The sequence below is a fragment of the Vigna umbellata genome, chromosome 4 (assembly GCF_029865625.1).
Source record: "Vigna umbellata cultivar VRB3 chromosome 4, Vumbellata_1.0, whole genome shotgun sequence".
NCBI lineage: Eukaryota > Viridiplantae > Streptophyta > Magnoliopsida > Fabales > Fabaceae > Vigna > Vigna umbellata.
In genome coordinates this window covers 39,884,409-39,896,898 of record NC_142168.1, presented here as the reverse complement: position 1 = coordinate 39,896,898, position 12,490 = coordinate 39,884,409, and the positions used below count along the sequence as shown (strand labels likewise).

Sequence of the window (12,490 nt, the reverse complement as noted above, 5' to 3'; positions counted from 1 at the left end):
GTAAAGCCCATGAAAATGTTCATATTAATAGTAGTAATTTTCTTAAATATTATTATTGGTAGTAAAAATTTTATGGATAGTAAATATGATTAATAAGGAAATTTTGAAAAGTTAAACAAAAAAATTTATGGTCATTTTAGAGGTATGGATTCATACTTTTGAGAATATATTTTCTTAAAAACAATAACAACAACGAAATTTGGAAACAAGAAATGGACAAAGGACTTTCGGGAGTGATTGAATGAGGAAGAAGACAAAATAGCTTTAGTTGAATAAAATATTATTTTTAATAAAATAATATTAAAAAAAACTCAAATAAGACCAAAATTTTGGCCTATAAATACCTAGTGGAGGAGGTTTTTTGCACCAAGGAGTAGAGAAAATCTATGAGAAAGAAAGATTAGGAAGAATTTAGAGTTGGAAGGAGTTTAGAGGGAAGAGGAGCTAACCTTTCTATGCTTTTATGTTAATGATTTAATATTGCTATATGACTATCCATGACTTAAATTTTTGTATGTAAATGTGTTGGTTGTATAATTTATGTGTTAGTATTGTTAATGAAAAACTATGTCGTTATTTTGAATTTGTGAATAAGAAATTTTGTTAAAAACTAGTTGAGGAATACTTTGGCTAGGAAAAACTTGGATACTTAAGTTGTCCGTTGAGACACACCTCTCTTTCCTGAAAGTCTACTCGACAAATTTTTAACTTAATTCTTATTGAGCATATTATGTACCGCTAATTTATTTTGTAATATACTCAATTAATATGAAATATTTGATGGATACATTTTATTGTGCTGAATATGTGAACTATAAAAAGGTTTGAATAAATACTCAATCATATTGTGAAATTTAAATTTTTGACCATTTGAATTTGTAACTGGATGTCTATACCTAGAGGAATTAATTCCGCATTTTTGATAGAATTGGAACCCACTTGAATATTGTCCTCGAGTTTTCTAAGTAAAATCTCAATCTATACCAAGTTAACCATTAGATAAACCTAAAATTTGGATATGTAGTTCCTAAGACATGTTGATTCATCTTGACTGTTCAAATTTTTTTTATTAAGTCGTGTTTATTAAGGATCTCAAAATAACATAATTTTATGTTTGTGAATTATTGATGTAAAATTTCTATTTTTCACTTTATTAATTGTTAGATCGGACTGAAACTTTTACCCTAGACTCTAGGTAAAATTATGACGTGGGACATGTACTAGGAATAAACTTTTATGTAATGTCATAACAATTTAAATGGTTGATCTATAACCTTCAATTGGTAAAATTATATTGAGGTTTTACTCGTTATGGGTAAGATAAGATTATAATAAGAGTATGATATCTGGAAATAGGTGTATGATATTTTATAAATTTTGGGTATTGACACGGAAATGGGTTGTTACCAATTTATGATTGGAGAATGAATATGATTGAGTTAGGTGGATGAGATAATATGATTTGTTGATTTTATGAAATGTTGGGATGAATATAAGGAATCATTAATTATGAAATGAAGTTTACTACCAGGAGTAGTATATTTGGTTTGTACCATAAGACCTTGATATAAGTAGAGTGACTCATGAGACTTATGAAAGCAAGCAGAGAGTGGTCTGACCATAAGGCTTTGACATAAACAGATTACTCATAAGTCTTACAGAAGCAAACAGAGAGAGGTCTAACCATAAGGCTTCAAAAATTAAAACATAGTATGCTTGGAAGGCTTAAGGAAGTAGGCAGAGAGCGGTTTGACCATAAGGCTTCGTGAGTAAGCATAGTAGGATCAAAATGATAGCAGAAATATCATTTTTTTTCTTGACTTCTTTCAAAATCATCCTTCTCGTTTCCATAAACCTTACTTCATTAAAGATAGATAGTTTGTGGAAGGCTATCGTAAGATCAACTCTAAGGAGCTCGACTACCGTCCATGCAAACAAATCAGCATTATGAATCAACACTTGACATATAGCTTTCTCTCCTTTTTCATCCATCGTTATCCTTATTTTAAAGTTTCAGCCTTCTTGCAAAGGAAACATCATGGTTTCCCGAACGGGCTTCATCTTCGTTTCCCTGACGACCTTCATCCGTGCATCATTGTCTATCTTGGAATCTAGATTATTTCCTTCTATATAGTTGTAATGACTGCTCGTATTCATTCGACATTGTAACATTGAATGGTGGGATGAGGAGCCATGAACTCGTAATATAACAATCACGAGTTGTCTTTTTGATCGTCATAAATTATAATAATGTCTTCGAATAATAGAAGTAACCTAGATGGACTTTGACATATAGATAATATATTTGTAACTATAAATTATCCTTGCATCTTTCTATATATTTTGTATTAATAAATATTTATTTTGATGATAAAAAATCATAATTTAAATCACAAACTTATAACTTTTTATTACGAAAAGCTACAGTCATGGATGGGATTTATTATACAACTAACAAACTTATACAATTTTATGATGTTTTTTCCTAAATTTAATTAATACAAAAACTTAAAAAAAAAGTGTTATTAATACTTGAGAAATAGACGAAAAAAAACTCAAATAATCTTAAAGAAAACTTTAAAAAAAATATTACCTTCATTTTAGTTATTCCATCTTTAAGCAATTAATAAATATTAAGATAATAAATAATTTCTTAAAAAGTTACTTTTTTTTAACAATTTGATATCTAAATATGTAAATACAAAACATACTAACTAAAATGAATAGTCTTATTAAATGATTATATAAACTATTCACAAATAGCACATCCATGCATTTAATGTGGCACAGTTCAAGAATATATGAGGATTGTTTCTCCAAAGAAAAGTAAATGAAAAGTTCAATCATAAATTTATATAAACCTAATCTAATAAATAAATAAACAAATAAGTAAAAACAAAGAATCACAACTCATACACAACTTTAAACCACTTTACAAACATTATATATATATATATATATATATATATATATATATATATATATATATATATATATATATATATATATATATATATATATATATATATATATATATATATATATATAGAAGAAGAAGAAAAGGCTTGAAGGACCCTATCCTATTTCCCTCCTCTTCTGTCCCTTTCTCTTTCTCTTCTACTCTCATTCTTCATCATGAAGTTCCAAGACACTGAGCATCATCCCACCATGACCCCAAAGCACATGATCCCAAAACTCACCTTGCTAGCAATCATGGTGATCCTAACACTTGCCATCACCCCTTTGTGGTACCCTTTTTGCAGTTACCATTCATCATCACTCTTGAAGATGAAGCACAAGTATAAAAACCACATTCATGATGATGATGATGATGATGCTATGGCACAGAACCTTCCCTCAACATATGTGGAGAAGTGTGACATTTTCACAGGGGAATGGGTGCCAAACCCTAAGGCACCCTATTACACAAACAAGACTTGCTGGGCCATTCATGAGCACCAGAACTGCATGAAGTATGGGAGACCTGACTCTGAGTTCATCAAGTGGAGATGGAAGCCAAGTGATTGTGAACTCCCCATTTTCAACCCTTTTCAGTTCTTGGAAATTGTTAAGGGAAAATCCATGGCCTTTGTTGGTGACTCTGTGGGAAGGAATCAGATGCAGTCCATGATTTGTCTCCTTTCTAGGGTAAGTACAAATACCACCACCACCCTCTTCCAATACCTGCAAAACTCTAAAATTCTGCTTCCACAATTATTTTTTTATATATTAATTAACATTAATTACAAAAATATCATTCATTAATTAACTTGTACACAAATTATAAAAAAAAATAATATATATCACCAAGTTTCATGTTATCCGGTTAGAGGGTTGTCATAATCAGGGTTAATTTATGCATAATTTATGGTATACTTTTAGAATTTCAATCTCTGTATACACAGAATTATTTTCAAGGATTAAAATCATTGATATATTATGATATTTGTTGAGACTATACTTCCATTGATGTGATGTGATGGTTCAGCATTATACATGCTAACTATTTTTATTTGTTTTTTTTATATTTTATTTTATGCAGTGAATATAATAAATAAACTTTATCTGATAAAAAAATATCTTGTATTCGAGTGAGTGAGTGAGCACATTTCTTCACATCCCATTATTGTTTATCATCAGTGTTGTTGTTTTCTCATTTGCTTTTTGTCTTTTTTTTTGTCTTTGATTTTTGTTTTGGAGTATTGCTTTGGAGTTACGTAATTAGGTATCTGATTACATTGCAAGCTTAAACCTTTTTCTTTAACCAAAGTTTAAAGCCAAAAATGCCTTCATTCAATTAAACTCTTCTCCTTTTTCAGCATATGGGATTTTCACTCTAGTGAAAAGCACTCATTATTCTTCTATGTGAAGTATCAAAAAGGTTCATGTCCCATACAAAAATAATATATTTTTTCTTAACTATTAAGTATTTATTAAATATGTTGACAAAATTAAGGATTTTTTTTAATTGTATTTCTCTTATTTATGATCGTAGAATTAGACCACACCTAACAAAGATGAAATCTACTTAAAAAAGGAGAGAAAATAGAAATATTCAAACAATGTAATCTTTAATTTAAGTCCTGATTAGAATTATTCCAATACCTGTTTAATAATGAAAAGGGTTATTTCAATTTTGAATATTATTGTTTTAAAAAGGGTAATTAATTAAGAGACAGAAAATGATGATGAAGGATGCATGCCAAAAGGAATCGAATCTTTTGGTCTGAAAACTCTGCTCACATGAAACAGAGTGTAGTGTAGTCAGTATTTCTTCATTATATGAGTTCTTGCTTTTGTCTACTTTTGAGTTCCCACAGATTTTAATTTTAATTTCTTTTCATTTTTTATTTTTTTATATTTTGATGGCACACTTTACAATACAGATGTACACTTACCCAAAACACTCCTGAACTGACAGAACTATTTATTACTTTCTTCATTTCAAAATAATAACTTTTTATTTTTAAAGTAATAGGCTTTCCTTTAACCTTGCTCTTATAAAATTAAATGAATAAGGGTATTTTTACAATATTTTTTTATAATATTTAAAAATTATTTACGTATTATTTTGTTATTGTTTTATTATGATTATTATTATTAATAATAGAATAATTTTAGACTAATCAAATAATATGTAAATAATACTAAAATATTATAAAAAATATTTTCAAATTATCATTATCTAAATTAAATAATTTGGATACGTAGTATATTAAAAGACTCAAGAATAGTGTATTTAAGTGATAAAATATTTGTTTTTAATTTCTTATTAGATTATTCTTCATTTGTAGAAATGCATCACATGTATAATTCTTTTCCTGAAAGGAATAATCTCTTTTCAACCTTCCGTTTACAAAGAAAGGAACTATATCATATATTTTCATAATAAGAGATTATTAACAAGAGATTGTTAATTGTTCAGAGGATAAAAGTAAACATTTTCTTATTGAAAAATAAAGTAAGACACATACAAAAATATATTAAGAATACACATTTTATTTGTTTATAAACTTAAATTTTCTTTTTCATTTTATTTGATTTCAATTTTTTATGTTATTTTAATAAGTTTTTAATACAACAAAATCATTGTATTTTAAAGACAAACATAACAAATAAACAGCAACAAAAACTCAGTAAAAATTTCAGAGAATTCAAATTTTATTTTATTTTATTCACTTCCAATATGAGATGACATTATTGATTAATATAAGGTTTAATCATGTCACCTAATCCATCCCATAAGTTAATTAAGTTAGTAGAAATGGTTGAAACGTCACAATTAGAAGATGTAACATGAAGAAAGAAGAAACAAAATTCCACTGCATTAGTGCAGATTAATGTAGCTTTCGTAATCCTCTGCTACCTATTATTTCTCTTTTGGTATGTTCCACAAGTTTTGTCTGAAACATTGATTTTATCATTGTGAAAGTTCAACAAGTTACATAAGTTTTTCAAATTGATAACATATTTTTGTGTAATTATTTTTTCTATTTCAAAAATAATATTCTATTAATGTTGCTATATAATTTCTTAACAAAAGTCTCGTTAATTTTACTAAGAATACTGATAATTGAGGTCTTTGGATTCTTAATTAGAGGTTTTGATTAAATATTCCTAGAAACATTATTATCATAAATATCACTATACCTGCCAGCAAGCTGTGTCATAAATTGTCTTTGACCTGTTAACCAATCTTGAATGGGACACATATTATATTAAGGTTTGGATTAGACCTTAGTCGGCGAGATTGTAAAATAAAAATTTAGTGATTTTTTATAATAAAATTATTGTTATATTGTTATTATTTTTTAATAGTAGTTTTTGTGTGATAATAAATTATTAGTGAGTTTTGAAATGTTAACTAAAATGTCATGAAAAAGAAAAATTATAATTATATATTATTCAATAATCACTAAAAACAATCAATGTATTCCTTTTTAAATGACATATATTTGCAAAAAGAAAATTATTTATTCATTTCTCATTTTTAAAATTCAAAATAAAAGAGCAACATTAATTCACACAAGTAGTACTAGTGTAGAAGAGGGATATTTATTAATATTATATATGGTTAAAAAATAAAAAATGCACTTAACTAATTTTATCAATTATATTATTACGGTTGACTTGAGAAAAATAGAAATCTTCATAGTTATTTTATTAAAATTAAAATAAATTATTGCCATATTTTTATACACAAACAAAATATTAAAAGAGTAGTTGTTCCATGCTTTGCCAATAAAAGTGGGTTATAATTTGGGTGCAAGATTATCTATTAGTATTATTTATGCTTCTTATTTCTCACTCTAGATAATTTAAATAAAATTTTAAAAAATTTATAATATTATTAATGAAAAAAAAGAAAACACTAGGTCACCTAAAAGGAAAGTAGTTGTTGACTAATATACCAAAGAAAAATACATATTGTTGTTTGAGAAATGGAACTAACAAACTCCTTTGGGCTTAAGTTGTTGTTTGTTTGTGAAAAATGAATAATTGCTTTTGGAATCCAAGATGAAAAACACATACTATGGGCCCTTTAATTATGTAAGTGGATAACTATGCTAAGAAATTTATAGACTCATTATTCATAAAAAAATAACACAATATTATTATTATTTGTGTATTATTGCCTAATTGTCTGTTGCAATAAATTGACATATATTTATATGATATAGACAATAAAAAGGAATTATTCCTTTATTGTTTTAGTTCTTTTCACAAAATTATTTTATTTTAGAATGTTGAGAAAGCATATATTACTCTCTTCTTCTTTTTTTCTTTTTTTCAATTTTATGCTTTTTCTTTCTGCACTTCTGAATAGTTTGTTTGTAAGAGTGATTGTTTTAGGAAATAGCTATTAAACTGTATAAAAGAAAGAGTAATTAGATCTTATCACTAATTTCTTAAATTTCACAAAAAAATATTAACTTCTTTAATTTTTGCCTGCAATAGAAAATGTCAATTAATTCAAAATAGGAGTAAATAAAGGGATATTATAGATGTGCATTAACTTTCTCCGTTATTTATTTATTTAATCTCATCATTTATTATAATTATTACTCCTTTTTTTTCTTTTCAATCAAACCAAAATGTGGTAGGCCTTCAGCATTTTTCCTATATATTAATTATTATTATTAGCTGTCAAATTCTCTTTTCATTATCAAATGAATATATATAATTAACTATGGGCTGGATTATTCGATTTCGTTATACACATGCACCTTACTGGGACAGAATATTTTGGCTCCAATTGCAATGATTATGAATGTGATGTTACTTTCTATTTTTTGGGCTAAGTTTAGAAAATTAAGTCTCGGTACATAGTACATGCTACATATATTACATAGAAATAGACATGGCCACTCCAATTTTAGAAATTTCAGGTAAAAATTATTCATATCTTTGTTATACTCAAATGGAATATTATCACATGATTAACCAATTGAAAAATAGTTAAAGTAACAATATGTATAAAAGGTTTACATTTTCCTAGTGGATACTCTAATCGAAAGATTAATGAAAGGAACTCAACTAATATAGTAATTAAAAACTAATAAATATTATAAATTCATCCTTATATGAAACACACATAACATATTACATGTGTTGTACAAAGATAATTATTTAATATATATATTTGATATAAAAGAAAGTTGTAAAGTCAAATGCAAGATTTAATAGAACTCAAAACTTATAACCACATATGAATTAATAAAAGTTTAAACCCACTAACAACATTGTCTCAAATTAGGAATGTAAGTTAACTAAATTAACACTTCATGGATATATATTATATAGTTTTTTTGTGAGATCAAACAACAATAATTACATTACATTGTCTAAAGTAAAAGATGATAAACCCAGATAAATTTGTTGAAAACAATGTAAGCAAAGTTTTTCCATAATGTTATTTGCTATGACTAAATTATATTACATAACCAGACTTTAAAGTTGTATTTTACATTTAAAATTAATATTAAAGTTTATCTTAACAAGATTTGTTATTGAATTATTTTGTCTGAATTTTTGTTTGAATTTTGTTTTAATTATTTTGTAATATTTGAATTATAATATGGAGAAGTTGTTAAATTGAAGTTTTGTGAATGGTTATTCAGGTGGAATGGCCAATAGATGTATCATACACAAGTGATGAATACTTCAAGAGATGGAAGTATCCTAGTTACAACTTCACCATGGCCACATTTTGGACACCCCATCTAGTAAGATCCAAAGTGGCTGACCCAAATGGTCCAAGCAACACTGGCCTTTTCAACCTCTACCTTGATGAGTATGATGACAAATGGACCACACAAGTTCAAGAATTTGACTACATCATTCTTGATGGAGGGCATTGGTTCTACAGACCAATGGTGTTCTATGAGAGAAAAAAGGTTGTCGGGTGCCATTTTTGTGTCTTGGAAAATGTCCCTGACTTGACCATGTTCTATGGCTATAGAAGGGCTTTTAGGACTGCTTTTAAGGCCATCAATAGTTTGGAAGACTTCAAGGGCACAGTTTTTCTTAGGACATTTGCACCGTCTCATTTTGAGAATGGGATATGGAATCAAGGTGGGAACTGTGTGAGAACTAAGCCATTTAGGAGTAATGAGACAAGGTTAGAGGGCACAAATTTGGAGCTCTATATGATCCAATTGGAGGAGTTTAAGAAAGCTCAGAAAGAAGGGAGAAAGAAGGGTTTGAAATTCAAGTTAATTGACACAACACAAGCAATGTTATTACGACCGGATGGACATCCTAGTAGATATGGACATTGGCCTAATGAGAATGTTACATTGTATAATGATTGTGTTCATTGGTGCTTGCCGGGACCCATAGACACATGGAGTGATTTCTTGCTACAAATGTTGAAGATGGAGGGAATGAGATCGGCCATAAGCTAGATCTATAACCATCTTTACCTTTTTCTTTTTTTTTTTTAACTTGTCATTGCCAATATCTTTTTTATTTGTAATTTTTTGAAGATAAAATTTGTTATCCTGAATTAAATACACTCTTTTAAATCTATAGAAAGATATACATGTTCAAGGGTTATCATATTTTTTTTCATAAATATTATAAAGTCTTAATAGGTTTTTGTTTGGAAGTTTTCAATATTTTTTTCTCAGCTGTCATTTTATTTAAAAAGGAATCACTTATCTCTTTCATTAAATTAATATTAACACTTTTAAGTAAAATTAAAATTAAATTAAGGATATTTTTTTAGAAATAACATTAAATAAATCCTTAAAATATTAGGACAATAAAACCTATTCAACTATATATTATAAACTATTGTATACTTTTGTTATTTTTTAATTTAGTGTTTGGGGCCTACACCTCACAAGCAAATTAGGCAACACATAATTATTGTGCTTTGTATTGAAAGGTTGTTGTTTTAGCTAATTAATGTGATTGTGAATCCCATCCAAATCTCTTAGGTCTTGTTTACTTGAAAAGGGATTTTGGGAGAGTAATTGAAGGGATTTGAGAGGATTTGAAGATAAATTTCTTTGTTGTTTATTTGAGTGAATTTAGAGGTAAACTAGAGTCTATTTGGAAGTAAAATTTGTGAGAATTAGTGTAGAATTTTATTGACGTGACAGATTAAAAAAATTTACTTTCAAATCCACTCTCATTTACCTCCAAATTCACTCAAATAAACAATAAAAAACTTTATCTTCAAATCCTCTCAAATCCCTTCAATTATTCTTCCTCAAATCCATTCAAGTAAACAAAGCCTTAGGGTGGTTCCAAGTTGTTGTGTTTGGCTTTCTTAACAACCTCTTGTTGTTTTTGGAAGCTTCTGAAGGTTATAAAAATTGTTTTTTTGAATCATTTGTATGATAGTCCAAAATATAGTTGTGGGCTGGGTCTTTGATTCGTTAGACATGTGAACCAAACATTATTCATGAATATAGTTCAAACCTTTTCTAAACACTAATATAAGATGTTAACACAACTTGGTTTTCAAAAAATATTAACAAATATTCTCTTTTTCCATCACAATTATTAGTACATTACTATTGTTTGTCTCCTCTCACCTTTATATTTTTGTGCATTATTTGCTAGTTTTAATGTTCTTGTAACCTCGAATGCACATGTATAAACATGTTGAAGTATAAACTTGTGAAAACAAAATATAAGCTTTAGTTTGTCTTCTATAAATGTTTTAAAAAAAAATACATTATTGAATTCAATTTAAGAAAATAAAAGGCATACACAATTATAATTCAAAAGAGACATTTTTTAAATGTTATTTCATGTGATTACTATTTATTAGATGATTTTTAAGTTTTATTTTTTGACTTCTGATCCAGATTTGACCTGTTCTGCGTGATATCACATTGAAATTGGAATGATATTTATGGTACTTAGTGATAATTATGTGATTCTAATTTGTAATTCTTCAATGCTCACTTGTCCATAGTGGAAAATAATTCAATGTATTAATATTCATTATTTAACTTATCCCTATTTTCAATGTCACGAAGTAAAAGTCTTAAGTAGTAATTGCTAAATAATTGAATTTTGAGTGAGCATTTAGTCGTTTGTGTTAATAAAAAGAGTAATATATGAAAAACAAATAATTGATTTTTTTTAATTAAGATAATTCTACGTGTCAGTCACATATAAAGTATTATAATGGCGACTTGTTCACATATAGAAAAGAAAAGGAAATAATGTTTTTATTTTATTTTCCTATTAAGCATAACAAAAAAAAAATTACATAAAAATAAAAAATGTAATTTTTCTTTTTCTTTTTCAATGTTGCGACCATTTGCAGTTTATGGTATGGAGTTTTAGGGCTTTTGTGCAGTCGTGCTGCATGCATATGTCCAAGGGCTGAAAACCAGTTCAAAAGGTCCAAAAATTTGTCCATTTGTTTTTCCACATCTTTTGCTTTCAATGCCTTTAATTTTGTAATAAAATAAAGAAAATTATTAAATTAAGTGTAAACTAACACAATATACATAATACGAATACAAAATTCACCAAATTTCTTCTTAATAGAGACAACGGACCAAGCTTTAATTAAAGTATCAATTAATCATTATTTATTGTGGATATGAACTTGTCACCAATACTTATAGCAACCATATATTTAAAGTATCTAAATTTCTAAGAATATCTGCATTGCAGTTATTTACATGAATCACTTAAAAATAAGGTGCATTAATAATACAACATGATCTTGAAGTATTTTATTTGATGCTTACTTATTATATAATATATTAATTTGCCTTGTTTAACTATTTTAATCAATAAAAAAGTGATTTTGGGGGGTTAAAAGCAGAATAAAAAAAGCCTTAAGTTTAATACCCACTTTAAAATTCTTACTATAATTGTATAGTTTTAAAATTTATGTAATTGATAAATTTAAGATAGGTAACTTATTTTAACAAATCATGTAAGTAGTCTTTGTTTTAATTAGTTTTTATTTTTTTTAAATTATAATTTTAGTTTAATAAGTGATATGCGAATATATAGGTTTTAGTTCTTAAATGTTTGACTTTTCTTCTTATATATTTATTATTTTATTTTGTACTAACTAAATCTCATATACGTAACATAAGATATCATAAAAAAATAATTTAATTAATCAAAATGTAACAAATATCTAAAATTTAAGATTGTGTAAAATCAATTCTGTTTTTCCAAAACATGGGAGAGTAAAATCACATCAAAATTGAAAAAGACTAAAATTACAATTCAGCATTATTTTTTTTTCCATGAGCATCAATATATAGTATGTTCACTTCTCCTACTTGATTTATATGAAGGAAGTTTTCATTCATGTTGATGACATATATACTTGGACCTTAAACTATGACCTCTAATCTTAAACTATGATATTTTAATACAAAAATCACCCCACAAAGAATAAGGGTGAAATGGGAAAATAATATTGAAAGAGCATAAAGCTAAAAAAAACTTGAAATGAGTAATGACTACACCAAACTTTTTTGATGAAGCATGATGCATA

General features: G+C 26.9%; 1 protein-coding gene across 1 annotated transcript; it reads left to right on the top strand.

Moving 5' to 3' along the window:
* Positions 1 to 3,050: 3,050 nt before the first annotated feature.
* Positions 3,051 to 9,561, top strand: LOC148200160 (protein trichome birefringence-like 19). The gene is made up of 2 exons (XM_088114552.1): positions 3,051 to 3,648; positions 8,622 to 9,561. The coding sequence occupies exons 1-2, from the start codon at positions 3,136 to 3,138 to the stop codon at positions 9,405 to 9,407; spliced, it is 1,299 nt and encodes a 432-aa protein (XP_087970678.1). The 5' UTR covers positions 3,051 to 3,135; the 3' UTR covers positions 9,408 to 9,561.
* The last annotated feature ends 2,929 nt before the right edge of the window (positions 9,562 to 12,490 follow it).